Source organism: Leuciscus leuciscus (assembly GCF_965113295.1).
Source record: "Leuciscus leuciscus genome assembly, chromosome: 10".
In the NCBI taxonomy this organism is placed as follows: domain Eukaryota; kingdom Metazoa; phylum Chordata; class Actinopteri; order Cypriniformes; family Leuciscidae; genus Leuciscus; species Leuciscus leuciscus.
The window spans coordinates 23,228,033-23,243,243 of record NC_138734.1 but is presented as its reverse complement, the minus strand read 5'-3'; the positions used below and the strand labels follow the sequence as shown (position 1 = coordinate 23,243,243).

General features: G+C 41.2%; 1 protein-coding gene and 1 long non-coding RNA gene across 2 annotated transcripts; one reads left to right on the top strand and one right to left on the bottom strand.

The window, feature by feature from the left end:
• Positions 1 to 5,125: 5,125 nt before the first annotated feature.
• On the bottom strand, positions 5,126 to 11,648 carry LOC309508310 (uncharacterized protein). Its single transcript, XM_082182872.1, has 2 exons — positions 10,565 to 11,648; positions 5,126 to 9,520 (listed from the first exon to the last, which is right to left on the bottom strand). The coding sequence occupies exons 1-2, from the start codon at positions 11,634 to 11,636 to the stop codon at positions 7,155 to 7,157; spliced, it is 3,438 nt and encodes a 1,145-aa protein (XP_082038998.1). The 5' UTR covers positions 11,637 to 11,648; the 3' UTR covers positions 5,126 to 7,154.
• A 1,867-nt stretch (positions 11,649 to 13,515) lies between these two features.
• Positions 13,516 to 14,239, top strand: LOC309508635. The gene is made up of 3 exons (XR_014209627.1): positions 13,516 to 13,697; positions 14,010 to 14,066; positions 14,187 to 14,239. It is a non-coding gene; the product is annotated as an uncharacterized lncRNA (long non-coding RNA).
• The last annotated feature ends 972 nt before the right edge of the window (positions 14,240 to 15,211 follow it).

Genomic DNA, 15,211 nt, shown 5'->3' with positions numbered 1-15,211 from the left:
AGCATTATATTCTTTCATTTTACTAAGTTAAAGGCAATCACTTTGCATGATTTTTTGAGGGAGCTTAACAAATAACAATTTACTGTGTAAAAGAGTCTGAAAGCACAGAATAAAATAAAAAAATTGTGAGATGGGCTTATTGACAAACAAAAACAAAGTTAAATACAAATAGGTTGAATGTAAAAATCGATCGTGTGAACATTACATCCAACAACACAACATGTTCTTCCCATAAATCCCATGACTTTCTTCTGTTATGTAACTACAAAATTGAAAAATTACCAGCAATATTATCTGATTTTCACAGGCAATCCCTCTTGGCATGATATTCTTTGAGTCTTTGATATTCAAGCACAACTTTTCACCTCATAAATATTTTATTTGGAATAACTGTAATATTTTATACATGTGTGTGCGTGTGTGTGTGTATATATATATATATATATATATATATATATATACACTCACACACACGCACACACATGTATAAAATATTACAGTTATTCCAAATAAAATATTTATGAGGTGAAAAGTTCCGTATCAAACTGTAATATGTAACTGTCTATATTTTTTCATAATTGGTTTGATAAAAATATCTTAGTTAGTCAGTTAATCAATTCTCAAGGGTTGTTGTTTTCATATAAGGAGTTTTTATATCACTTTCAATTTCCTGTTTCTCCCAAAGAATTTTCATTATTTATGGGTTCAATCCCATCAGGTGCTCTTGCTTTATTGAGAGGAACTCAACCTCTACAGTCTCTATGAGTTTGGTCAATATACTCCTGTTGGCAAATTGTGCTTTGCTTCTCCCTGTAAAAACAATCGATTAGTCCGTTCACTTTTTCAGCAAAACATTGTTACTTTACCGTCTGTGACTGCTTACTGGAATAATGCAGTTCCACATCTTTTTCTTTTTTTTTAACCAATAAAGTAGAAGAGATTTATTTTAAAATAATTCATAAATACTACCCTGCAAGTCACTACCTCAAAAAGTTCAAAAAGGATATTTCCTCCAGTTGTTCTTTCTGTGACAACTCTGACGAAACTTTTTCTTTTTTTTTTGGTATTGTCCATTTACCAAAATGTTTTGGCAAGATGTCTTAGGATTTATAGGCCTGAAATCTATAATGAATGTGTGTTGTATTGGAAGGATGTGGTCCTAGGCTTTGTAGATTATAATCAATCTAAAAAAAGGTCATTTTTATGTAATTAATCTGATCTTAGCAAAGTTTCATATTCATAAATCTAAATATTTAAATATGAAACCTCTTTTTCTTAAATTTTTTAAATAACTTGAAAAATACCTCTTTTCAATTAAGTTGTCTGAGAACAAAAAGGCCTTAAAAACATTATCTGTTTGCAGGGGTGTAGTTTGTGGGGGTTGGGGGGGAGATAACCCCCCCAATATTTAAATCTATGCATTACAACCCCCCCCAATATTTATACATGAAACATGAAAAATATGCAGAACCCACACTTCAACCCCCACAATGTTCAAATCAAATCTACGCCCTTGTCTGTTTGTAATTCTTTTCCTTTTTTCAGTGTCATGTAATTCTCATATATGATTTATCAATATGTTTAATTTACATAATTCCCCCCTTTGTGATTTTTTTTTATTTTTTATTTGTTTTAGTTCTGTTGTTGTCTGTTATTATGTATATTTTTGTAAGCATAAAAACATAAAATAAAATAAAAATCCCTCTTCGGAGCATCACAAAGTGGTCTCACAAAATGACAATTTTACCCATCAACCACCGCGGCGCTAGAGCCGCGAAGCTCTATTAACCAATCACAGCAGTTTTATTATTATTAATAATTGAATGCCAGGATAATTTAACAAGGTATGCTGGGTGATGATATACATTTTATATATGTATAAATATTAAAATATATAAACTTTGCTGCCAGACTCGCGTACAAAGCCCGCGAAAACAATAGGTAGCGAAAACGAAAGTCTGTCTGGCCAGTCAGAGCCAGCGCGTGCACACATCCTGACTGTCTACTCGCTGCTGAGAGGAATAACTTTCTGGAGGTAAGTACTTTAATTATTCGATATACTTCACAAATTATAACTACAATTATCAATGACATTTAAAAACATGAACTAAGTAAATTATACAATCTATTAACAGAGGCAAACAACCTGTTGCTGTTAAATCTGTTACGCATGTCTGTCATGTTAACGTTTGGCCCTACTTATTAATGATAATTACAATAAAGTATTTAAAAAAAACTATAAATCACAGATGCGAAAGGGAACTGAATTCGTTAAACATAAGTTACTCCTGAAGCGCGGCCACTTCTCAGACAGCGCGTGAACACTGCTCAAGCACCCACAGAAATGGCCGAACGACACGGGAAAATACGCTATTCTCTTTTAACCTCACAGCGGTTCTCGGCACGTGTATGGCCGAAAACATAAATATTTGTGTCCATACATAAATATATGTGCCCATGTTATCATTATATCTGCCTGAGAAGTTTTCCTTTGTAGCTTAGATTACATTTTTTTGAGACCATTTTGTCCTGTAACGTTAAAAATTCAGGGCTTTTCAGAGATACCAAATGTTTGGAGTTTGCATCATGACAACCCCCCTATCCTGACTGACATTGACTGGATGATTAAATTCAGCACTCTTATAGAAATATGATTTGATCAATTACATTTTTTTTTTTTTATAAATTCACATCTTTGGGGTTTTAAATAAGAATATGACGTTCTGTTATGAGACATGTGTCACAGGTCGGGGTGAAGCGCCAGCGGGCCGCCCACCCCTTCGCCTGCGTGCTGCCCCTGAGGAGCTGACCGAGGGCACAAGACAGACACAGAATTCAAAAATAAATATTCTTTATTAAATAAATAAAAACAGTTTCTCTTCAGCATTAGTAGGCTCTTCCAACATTAACAGGCTCTTCCAGCATTAGCAGGCTCTTCCAGCATTTGCAGGCTCCTCCAGCATTTGCAGGCTCTTCACTAGCATTAGCAGGCCCTTCCAGCATTAGCCGGCTCTTCACTAGCCTCAGGCAGAGAGAGAAGTGGATACAGGTAACTCACAGCATTAGTAGGCTCTTCCAGCATTAGTAGGCTCTTCACTAGCATTAGCAGGCCCTTCCAGCATTAGCAGGCTCTTCAGCACCAGCAGGCTCTTCACTAGCATTAGCAGGCCCTTCCAGCATTAGCCGGCTCTTCACTAGCCTCAGGCAGAGAGAGAAGTGGATACAGGTAACTCACAGCATTAGCAGGCTCTTCCAGCATTAGAAGGCTCTTCACTAGCATTAGCAGGCCCTTCCAGCACTAGCCGGCTCTTCACTAGCCCCAGGCAGAGAGAGAAGTGGATACGGGTAACTCACAGCATTAGCAGGCTCTTCCAGCATTAGTAGGCTCTTCACTAGCATTAGCAGGCCCTTCCAGCATTAGCCGGCTCTTCACTAGCCTCAGGCAGAGAGAGGAGTGGATACAGGTAACTCACAGCATTAGCGGCTCTTCCAGCATTAGCAGGCTCTTCACTAGCCTCAGGCAGAGAGTGGAGGATACATGTACTCACAGCGTTAGCAGGTTCTTCACTGGACTCAGGCAGAGAGAGGAATGGATACGTGTAACTCACAGCGTTAGCAGGTTCTTCACTGGACTCAGGCAGAGAGAGAAATGGATACGTGTAACTCACAGCGTTAGCAGGTTCTTCACTGAACTCAGGCAGAGAGTGGAGGATAATGGTAATTCCCCAATGCAGCTGTAACTTCACAGGGCTCAGGTAGAGAAGAGAGTAATGAACAGCTGTGACTGCGAGTGAACAGCAGAAACAATTCCCACACTCGCATATCCACCACACACTGTAAGATTTCACTCGTGCTCATTTCCACAATAAAACTGCAATTCAACAGACTCATGGTGCTACCAAGGCTTACACCCGCAATCCAGCCGAAGTCTTCTCTCTCCGTCTCTCTCTGTCTCACTTTCTGCTCTCTCACTTTCTCTCTCACTTTCTCTCTCACTTTCTCTCTCACTTTCTCTCTCACTTTCTCTCTCTCCCGCGGCCTCCCGCCGCGGCCGCTCACGTACCTCGCGCCCCCTCTTCTTCTTCTTCTTCTTCTTCTTCCTTGGGTTTTTAAGGCAGTTGGTATCCAATATGTTACATTACTGCCATCTGCTGACTATTATCATGTCACTTTCTTATTATATTCTTCTTTCCAGTCCAGTCCTCTTTAAAAAATAAAACAAATATTTCTTTCCTTGCTCACTCTTTCCACATCCTAATATACTTTTTAAATTGTACTGTCCTATACCAATTTCTTGTAAGCTATATTTCAACTCTTGTCTTTCTTTTATAAATTTCCTGCATGACATAAAAATGTGACTAACTGTTTCTTCCTCTTGACATTCATCGCATTGGCCTGTGGGATGTTTTCCTAACATATGAAGAGTTCCACTTAACTTACAATGCCCAATCCTAAGTCTTGTTAGTACCACTTGTTCTGTCCTTCTATTTGACATCTCTCTTATGCGCCCCCTCTTCACCGCCAAAGTGTCCTTTTATGAGCCACCTTCCTCCTCCATGTCCCAATTGCTAATCGCCTCCCTCATCTCTCACAGCTGGCACTTGTTTCGGCTTTCATTACCCCGCGATCGACCATCACGTCCAGACCGGAACCGGCCCGGTGTCCCACCGGAAATGCTCCGACGGGGAAACGAGTTAAAAAAAAAGGTTCCAGCCTTCGTCACCTCGTGACACATGCATCTGTTTTATTCATGTCCACTGTAGAGGACACCGGGACATGCTTGTCAGGCATTTTAGGAGACAAGTGAATAGGAAAGAAATGCTAATTATTTATATGAAATATGAGCTATTATAAAAATGTTGTCTATTTATTACTCGTTATAGCTACTTTTTTTCCATTACATGTTTCCTAAAAACACATTACTATTCAAATTAGAGACAATGAAAATATACATATCGCATATAAATGGAAAACCAAATTTTTGGCCATGTTTACAAATAATGTAAAGATATATAAACACACACACACACACATATATATATATATATATATATATATATATATATATATATATATATATATTAACAAAACTTGTTTCCCTTATGGGTCTCAGGGAGGATGTTAGCGGTTGTGGACGAGGCAAAACATAAACCCGCAGCCGCGAGGGACTAAACACTGAGAGTCTGAATGCACTGCGTTGCGCAAAAACTCATTTCCACTCGTTGATCCAAGTTTAATCATTTATTGCACTTCAACACGTAAAAGTACATGGTACTGCAGTTACCAGGTGATAAAAGTGCTGTATGAGTGCTAAAAGTGCGGTCAACAGAAAGTGTTCGCTCCCAGGCTCACTCCCTCTCTCCGTCAAAGCCCCATTGAATTCAGGTGAGCCCGTGAAGCAAAACAAATAAACCACTATCACTTCCGCCCAAACCCCGGTGGACACGCCCACCACCTACAATCCGAGTGCAGTGAATATTTATGAATGAAACCATACAGAACACATAGGAGACTTACTGGTGGCTCTTACATTCCGGCCCCTAATTATTTTCACACAATAATTATACAACTGCACATTATGGAAGAGATCAACAATAATATATATTATTATTTTTTCAAGATAAGGCAGTCCGTTTGAAAATGTCCTTTCTTCTTTAGACCAAACCAAAGAAAGAGACAAAGTCATTTGTCTTGTAAAGAATGATCTTCACAATCACTTAGTCAGTCATGTAAAGAAAAAAGGTCTGTATAACAGTGTCAAAGTTAAAGTCAAAGTCTAAGAAGTTCAAATGTCAGATGGATATCCTCATGGCTCCTCTGCTTCCTGTATAAGGCAAATCTTGGTAATAGGCCTGTCCAAATAACTGGTCTTCGTCCTAATTCGCACTTGACGAACAAGTCCTCTTCTGTCAGGGATAGTTTGCACAATCCTTCCTGTAAGCCATGAGTTGCGAGGTGCTGAGTCGTCAACTACAAATACAATATCTCCAGTAAGAAAGTTGCGCTTGACACCAGACCACTTCTGACGCTCCTGAAGAAGAGGCAAGTATTCTTTAATCCAACGTTTCCAAAACAAGTCAGATATATACTGAACTTGTTTCCATCTGCGACGAGCGTAGATGTCCTCCTTTTTGAACTGACCCGGTGGCAAAGATGGCATAATCTTGAGCAGCAACAGATGGTTAGGGGTTAAAGGTTCCAAGTCATTTGGATCAGTGGATGCCTTGGTAATGGGACGGCTGTTGATAATGGCTTCTGCTTCACAGAGAACTGTGTGTAGACTCTCCTCATCAAGGGTCTGCAACCTCAGGGTGGAATTCAGGACCTTCCTCACAGACCTTATCAACCTTTCCCAAACCCCTCCATGATGCGATCCGGTGGGGGGATTGAAAATCCACTTAATTCCTTTCTGGAGGAGGGTGTTATTAATTAGAGCATGATTCCAACCTTCCATTGCCTCTCTCAATTCTCTCTCTGCACCAACAAAGTTGGTTCCATTGTCTGAGCGCAGTTCCGATACTTGTCCACGTCTTGCTGTGAAGCGTCGAAGAGCATTAATAAAGGAATCTGTGTCCAAGGATGATGCAACTTCGATGTGGATCGCTCTTATAGAAAGGCATGTGAAGAGAACCCCATACCTCTTCAATGTACTCCTTCCTCGCTTAACTTCAAAAGGTCCGAAGTAATCAACTCCAACCCGAGTGAATGGCAGTTCATCTGGAGAAACTCTGTCCTGAGGTAAATCTGCCATCTGCTGCTGCCCTGGAGCTGCATGGAGTCGTCGACAGACAATACATTTCGACAGGGTTCTCCTTATAGCCACACTAACCCCAGGGATCCAATATCTTTGGCGCAGGCTAGCTAGCATGTGGTTACGACCACTGTGTCCCACCTCTTGATGTATGTACTGAAGAATTATGTCAGAAATATGTAAATCTTTTGCCAATATGGCAGGATGCTTAGCTTCTTCCGGCATAGCTGCTCTGCTAAGTCGTCCTCCAACTCTCAGAACACCGTCTTCAAGTATTGGGTTGAGCTTATAAATGTGACTAGTCCTTTTCACACTTTCTCCCTTTTGCAAGCTGTTGAATTCTCCTGGAAACCTCCTTCTCTGACAAAACTTAATAATCTCCATCTCAGGTCTTCTGAGTTCCTCAACTGAAAGAAGACCACTCCCAGTCTGAGCCTTGATACTCTTCATCTATTTTTCTATTTTTTTTTCCCTGTTGGTCCTTATCCAAGCCAGAATGAGCAAGAGTCATGCTCAGTTGCTTTCTCTTCTGACTGAAGTACAGTAGTAGACTCTTCAGCTTAAGGAACCAACCAACCGTCTTCTTCAGATGGGTCCAAGAGGAGAAGTAGTTAATCAAGCGAGTGACTGCATCAATCCTTTCTTCAACCTGCACGGCATTCACAACCAAGCCCATCTTAACCTCGGGGTCATCTGTCGGGATTCTCACAGAGCCATCTGGGTTTTCAGGCCACCCCTCCTCAGGCCCAACAAGGAACTGAGGTCCAGACACCCATATGTTGTTTCTCAGGAGTGATGTCACCTTTACTCCTCTGGAGGCCAAATCAGCAGGATTGCTTGTGGTGTTAACATATCTCCACTGAGATGGGTTTGATACACTCAGTATCTTTGAAACCCGATTGGCTACAAACGTACGAAACCTTGAGGTCTCATTGCTGATGTACTTCAGTACGGAAGTACTATCGGTCCAAAAAATTGAGTCCTGAAGTTGCATCTGCAGCTCCTTCCTCCACAGCTCATCCATTCGACCTGCAACCATGGCAGCCGTCAACTCCATACGAGGGATGGTGATTGGCTTTAATGGAGCCACTCTGGCTTTACCCATTATGAAAGCACAGTGAACTTGTCTGTCTATGTTGTTTAATAAAAGATAAGTCACGGTTCCATAGCCGCTCTCACATGCATCCGCAAAGTGATGTAACTGAGCAGAAATCACTTCCCCAAAATCCATTGGTTTCAAGCATCTGTCAATTTCAAACCTTTCAAGCTGCCAGAGCTCCTTCAACCAACTTCTCCACTCCTGTGCAGACAAATCTGGTATAAGGTCATCCCAACCTAGATCCTTTCTGCACAAGTCTTGAAGGATCTTTTTGGCAGATAAGACCACAGGTGCCAAGATTCCTAAGGGGTCATAGATTGAACTGACCGTGGAGAGGATCCCTCTTCTGGTTAAGGGTCGATCCTTAATGAGGATTTTGAACTTAAAAGTGTCAGACTGAACACACCACTGAACACCCAATGCTCTTTCTACAGGAAGTGTGTCATTGTCCAAATCCAAATCCTTAACCTCTTTTGCTCTCTCTGTTGCAGGTATGGCTGCCAGCACGGCACGTCTGTTGCTGATCCACTTCATGAGCTGAAAGCCCCCTTTCAAATAAAGGGCACGAAGGTCCTGGTAGAGTGCTATCGCCTCCTCCTCAGAAGCCACTGATGTTAGGCAATCATCCACATAGAAATTGTGTAGTACCGTTTCGATTACTTTGGAGCTGAATTGCTCCCGATTATCTTCCGCACACTTTCTGAGAGCAAAGTTTGCACAACTTGGCGAGGACGTGGCTCCGAACAGATGCGCAACCATTCTGTGCTCCACTAGGCTCTGTTTATGGTCTCCATCCGGCCACCAGAGAAACCTCAACAGGTCCGAATCCTCAGCTGGTACTCTGACTTGGTGAAACATAGCCTCGATGTCAGCCATGAGCACAACAGGCTCCTTTCTAAATCTGGTCATAACTCCAATTAGCGTGCTGGTAAGATCAGGTCCCTGTAGGAGCTGAACATTCAAAGATGTTCCCTGGAATGTAGCTCCGCAGTCGAAAACGACCCTGATCTTTCGTTTCTTCGGATGATATACACCATGGTGTGGTATATACCATACCCTACTGTCGCTCCGATCCAGATTTTCAATTGGTACCTTCTCTGCATAGCCCTTGGAGATGATGTCATTCATAAATGTCGTGTAATCAGCATGAAATTGAGCATCCTTTTCAAACCTCCTTGTGAGGCTCATAGCACGCTGTTCAGCAACTCTTCTATTGTTTGGCATATTTACATCCTTTTTTCTTAAAGGTAAGCCAACACTATAATGGCCATCCACCAACTTAGCAGATTTTGTAACATACTCGATGAACTGACCATCTTCTCTTGATAACCCCATCTGCTCATCCTGATTACATTCAGGAAAATCTGCTTTTAGCTGCTGCTTCCACAAATCGTTGAGGTTTGCAATAGAGATCCTATTGACAGTGACATCTGGCCGTCCACAAGTAGTTTCTCTACTTTCATCGCCTCTAAGAGGTCCATTTACAGTCCAGCCCAGCATCGTTTTGACTGCGTATGGGCCCCCCTCCGTGCTTCGAATGACTTGCCATGGCCCCAATGCTCTAGGGACATTGGATCCAATCAGCAGGTCAATATCTGAATCAATCTCCCTTAACTGGACATGTTTCAGATACAGCCAGCATTTAAGGTCTTTCTGGCGAGGAATATTACCTCGTAGTGTTGTCAAAAGACCCGGTACTTCGGTACCAAGTCGGTACTAATTTTTTTTTAAACGTCACGGTACCAGGTTTTCTCAAACCCGGTATTTGATGCGCGTGCATGCCCGAAGCGCATGCAGTTGGTCCTCTTCATAAAAGCGCTGATGGCGATCGCCGGTGCTGCTGCTGATGTGGTGCTGATGTTTTTGCGCGTGCAGATACGTTATTTCAAATGGCGTTTGGCAAGCGCGCTCATAATAGAAGCGGCGCGCTCACTTTTCCATGTGCGTTCATGGATGCATAGCAACGACAGACGCCACGGGAGTACAAACGCTTGTGCGAACTGCGCTCTCCATGACGACGAGGAAGTGTGACATAGGCCTATTAATTGATTTCTAGCCCTTGCATTAGCTTTACTACTAGATATATTTATGGAGATGAGAAATAAAAAGCCGTCATTAATATCAGTCCGTCAGAAAAGTAGTTCTAGTCTTATTCTTGGCTGGATAACTCTTAGCAGGTTTAAAAAGCCCTTTTAAAGTTAAATATGAATACAGTTTTGGATTAAATAAAAGTATAGTCAAGTCAAATAAAACATATTTTATCTCATTAACATCACTTAATGCGTTATATAAAAAACAATATATTTTTACAACATTAATTAATGTTTGTGAATGTTATTTAATACAAAACACTTGATTGGTCATGTTTGTTCACTTCATTCATTGTGCATTAAATAATGTTAACAGAAATAATGTTAACTTTTGATTTTAAAAATGTATTTTTAAATTAACCCCTAAAGGAGAATAATTGCGACAGTATATAACTATTGTTTTTTTTTGTTAGGTCATTTTATCTAATGTTATCTAACAAATGGAATCTTATTGTAAAGTGTTTTTAATACTACAGTTTCCATCTTTGTGATATACACTTTAATATAATTATGTACATTTAATCTAAATTAAGCTTTGGTACCGAAATTGGTACCGAGAACCGTGGATTTTCACTGGTATCGGTACCGAATACTGACATTTTGGTACCGTGACAACACTATTACCTCGGTGAACTGGCATGTTTTTCTGCGTATAAACATCAGGCAGTTCACAAAAACAACTGCTGTCTAATTCAGCCACTTCCAAACCTGAGACAATATGGCTTCCAACGAACTTCTCCTGACCCATAGTCCGAAGGAGAATACCAGTTCTTCGTCCCCTGACATTCAGCTTGTTCATCAGTCGCTCTGTGCAGAATGACGCTGAGCTCCCAGGATCCAGGAAGGCATAGGTAATCAACACCTTATGCCCTTTCCTAGGTTTAACTTGCACTGGAACTATGGGGAGCGTACAATCTTGGTCACCGGCCCCAGTTAGACCACTGGATTGAACGGAGATCAGAGCACTGCCCACTGCTGTCTCAGATTCTCCTTCGACTTGCACTAAATTAATTTCTTTCTCTTTTGGATAAATGTGGAGTGCAGTAGGGTGCTTCAGACTGCATACTTTACATGAGAGACGCTTCCTACAGTCTCGGCTAATGTGCCCACTGCACAAACAGCCAAAGCACACACCATGTTCCTTTAAGAAAGAAATCTTCTCACTATGCACCCTATTTTCCAACTGGCGGCACAGATCCAATGTGTGCTCACCTCCACAAAAAATACAAGCCTTCATAACAGCTGAACTTCCCTCTTCAGGTTTTGTTCTAGGTTCAACTTTCCTTTCCACTGTTGCAATGGTGGTAGCAAAGCTACTCCCCCTGGCTCCAGAACTAGGCTCAAACCTAGATTTCCTTGCGTCCTTATTTGCTGTTGTCGATGGTGTATCTTGTATATCCCCGAATAGCGGATCACTTGCAATCTTCACTTGTCTTTCAATGAAGCCAACAATATCTGTAAATGTGGCTCTCCGGCCACTCCTTTCCTGCAACTCACAAGCTATAGTTCTCCATCTGTCCCTATACTTGTAGGGCAGCTTTTTTATGATGGTCAGCATGGTGGCAGGAATGTTCAACTCTTCCATATATTCAAAATCCTCCATGGCATTACAACATCCTCGTAGAAAAAGACTGTATGCCTGTAGAGATTTCACATCCTCAGATTTTATTGGTGTCCATGAAAGAGCCTTTTCCATATAGGCTGAACCAATTTTGAATGTCTCTTTTAGGCAGCAATGAAAGAGATTGTTGCTGAACCAATAAAGCAGTTATCTCGTTTTGTTTTTCCAACACCGTAATTATTTGATTTTGATCACTGCTGCTTGTCACCTGTGTTGCCGATTGATGACCTCTATGCTGAAACAGTGGACGTGATTGTACTATATCTTGATGTCCCGTGACTTTTGGACGTCTAGATGATGTAGGTTGAGGTTGTGGTGGTTGAACAACGTTTTCCACTTGAGGTTTTATACCCAAGAAATGTGGATTGAGCTGTCCAAGTATTGGAATATTCATATCAGGCACAAATGATTTTGCCTCAACATTAAGTGTTTTGGTTTTCCTTTGTCCTCTTTCTAGATAAGAATTCATGCCATTGAATTTCACAGATGGATGACTTGAAACCCGAGACCCTCTTGAGCCTCTCAGCACATTCACTTTGGCCACTGATGCGGCTATTTCCACTTCAAGATCAAACTCTTCCCGTTTTTTCCTTAGCTGCTCCTCTTGTTCTTCTAATGCATGTTTATCCTTTAATAATCTTTGTCTTGCCATGAGAGCAGCCATATCTGCCTCTGCTTTAATGCATGCCGATGATGTTGTTGAGATACTGGACCTTTTCCCAGCTGAGCTCTGCCCAATGCTAGAACATTTACTTCCCATGTTTGACACGCTATCACTTGGTTTAATTTCATCCTGTGCAACAGAGGCCTGAACACTTTGCCCAGAGTGATTTGACACATTAGACTCATTATCATTATGAGATTTGTCCAACATGTGCATTGATTCCTTTTGTGATACAAATATGGGAGCATCATTTGTGACAGAATGAGCAATAGTACGGCTTGTTTGTCTCCCAATTTCAGAAAGCCACCCTTTTACATCCTCCATAAATCCATTGTGGCATTTTAGTACATTCACAAACCATTCCTTTTGTCTTTCCTGTTCCTCTTCAGGAAGCATAGGAATCACAGACTCATGTAACATAGTAGTTTCGTCCACCATTTGACTCATTTTTTCAAGATGGGAACACACTTGTAGGGCATTATCATCCTTTTGCATGAGATCCTTTATTGTCTGTATTAGACCTTTAATTTGATTAACCTTTTTCCTACGTTCCTTTTGTAATGTTTCAATTTTATTCACCAAAGCTTTGGCAGTGAGTTTGATTTCTCTCTTTTGTTCATCCATCTCTGAGCCATTGACGTCTGAATTTGATTTTAATTCACTTGTTGCCATTTCCCAATATACCACAAATCATCCAAAAAATCCACGCTTTTCAATCAGTCAATCCATCCATCCATCAATAAATCAACTGCTGCGTCATAAACCACATCCAAAGACCAACAATAAACACCAGCAAGCAACAATGCGTCCCCTATGGACGAGCGGCAGTAGCCTGTTTACACTGTGTTCAAACAAACAACTTGCACAGCACAAATTGGCGTGTTGTTATTACATACCGCTTCCATTGCTGTATTGATCGCGGCCGGTGGCTCCCGTGTTTCCTCTGATATCCAAAGTGTTCCGTTGTAATCCGCGGAATCCGTGATGAACAGCTCGTTTCCGTAGAACAACACTCTGGTTTAAAGAAGCGTTTCTGTTGACTATGTTAGCGGTTGTGGACGAGGCAAAACATAAACCCGCAGCCGCGAGGGACTAAACACTGAGAGTCTGAATGCACTGCGACGCGCAAAAACTCATTTCCACTCGTTGATCCAAGTTTAATCTGCAGGGGGGGAGGGGCGTTGGGTGCTCGAGCACCTGCCCTTTTGCCCCCTGGTGCCCTGAGTGCCCTTTTTTTTCAAGGCAAAATTTCCTCTCCTTTTTTGTAATTAAAGGCCCTTTTGTGGATGCCTGCCCAATCTAACTATTAGTAAAATGAATGAATAATAATTTTGCCGTAAATAAAATGACCCACATGATGACCTTTCACCTGACGAACTCAACCGGGACGATTCCTCACGCTGCACGCGCATTTTTAAAATTCGCGCGGCTACGCGCACTACCAGACGATATCTTCAACTCTGCGGCTGCTGGTAAGTGGTGTTTCATTCTCAGCGAAGTGCTTATGATGTTTGTTTACTTATTATTATTATTTTACAAGAACGACGTGAAGAGAGCATGCAGAAATGTTGTTTACATTGCTGTCTGTGTGTAGGCTGTAGAAGTTACGTTGGCTTGCTGTTTAGGGAGAAAAGTTTCACGGGTGTCGAGGGGTCTGGTCTTTTTATGTTATTTATACTTTAAACTATTATTATTATTACAATATTTATTTAAAAAACGTAGAGTGCCTTAAAAATGATCACAACACTGGTAAGACTTACCAGTATCTTACGTTTTGTGTGCAGCAGCCTCTGTGAACATCTCCCCTAGCAGCCTGGGCAGAATCTGCAGCTTTACAGCAGGTCAGTGAGGTAGTGAGCCAGTTCCAAACACTGTCAGCTATCTTTACATCTTGTCATGGTCACATACAAATTGTTTAATCAGCTAATATATCTCCTATATGTTTGTTTTAATGTCTACAGTCTCAGATCAACTCCAGCAGTATCATCATCATCAGCAGCAGTAACGGCAAAAAATCAGTAACAGCAGTAACAGCAAAGGCAGCAAACTCACTTAAGGACTTTAGTAAGAATTTGCCAGAAACAGGTATCACATTAATGTTAAAAATATTGTAAAGTATTAATTGCTGTATTTTTTTTCTGTTTGCTTTGTTTTTATTTTCATTGTATAAATGTAACTCTTGTATTTTTTGTAAATCTGTTTATGCCATGAAAATAGCCACAGATGCTGACACGGCATTAAATAAAACTATACTGTACTGTACGAAACGTGGGCCACGTTGATTTTGTCCTACACAGTTTACTATAACAGCTGTTCTTTATTATTCTGTAGGCTATAACAGAGAAGGAAAAGCCATCAGGTTGGGGCAACTTAAGATACTTCAGTTTCTAATCCCAGAGTTATTAATATGTACACATAATTATAAAAAAAAATTAACTTTTAAACTTAAAATTTGTCTTTCCTGTTCTGTTTCTTTTTCAAAACTGCATCAATGCATTTGCTGCCGTATCGATACAGAATCATCCATATTTATATATTGCTGTATTGATATTTTGAGCACAGCCCTATTTAAAGCCTTGTTCCATGTGCCCCCTTTTATACTTTTGTCACAGGTCGGGGATACGGTGGCACCACGCCGACCGACCTCCCCGTTAACCCCTTGGCAGTGCCCTTCCGAGGAGCTACCCCACAGCCCAGAGACGACAGACAACAGAGTAACAATTTAAAAGACTTTATTATTTAAATGATTCTAAAACTGGAGGCTGCTCTGGATGTGGACGGGGGGTAAGTATCTGGACACTAAGGTCAGGCCCGTTGGTGGGCGAATATGGCACTGGAGGCAAGACTCTCGAACACAGGGGCGCAAGATCCTCGCTCCTTGTGGCCGTTCTGTCTCTTACAAAGGGGTGGGCACAGGGAACTCGATGATGGTACTCTTTATCGTTGTTTTCTACCTCACAGGATCGGGATTCGGCTGGCCAAGCGA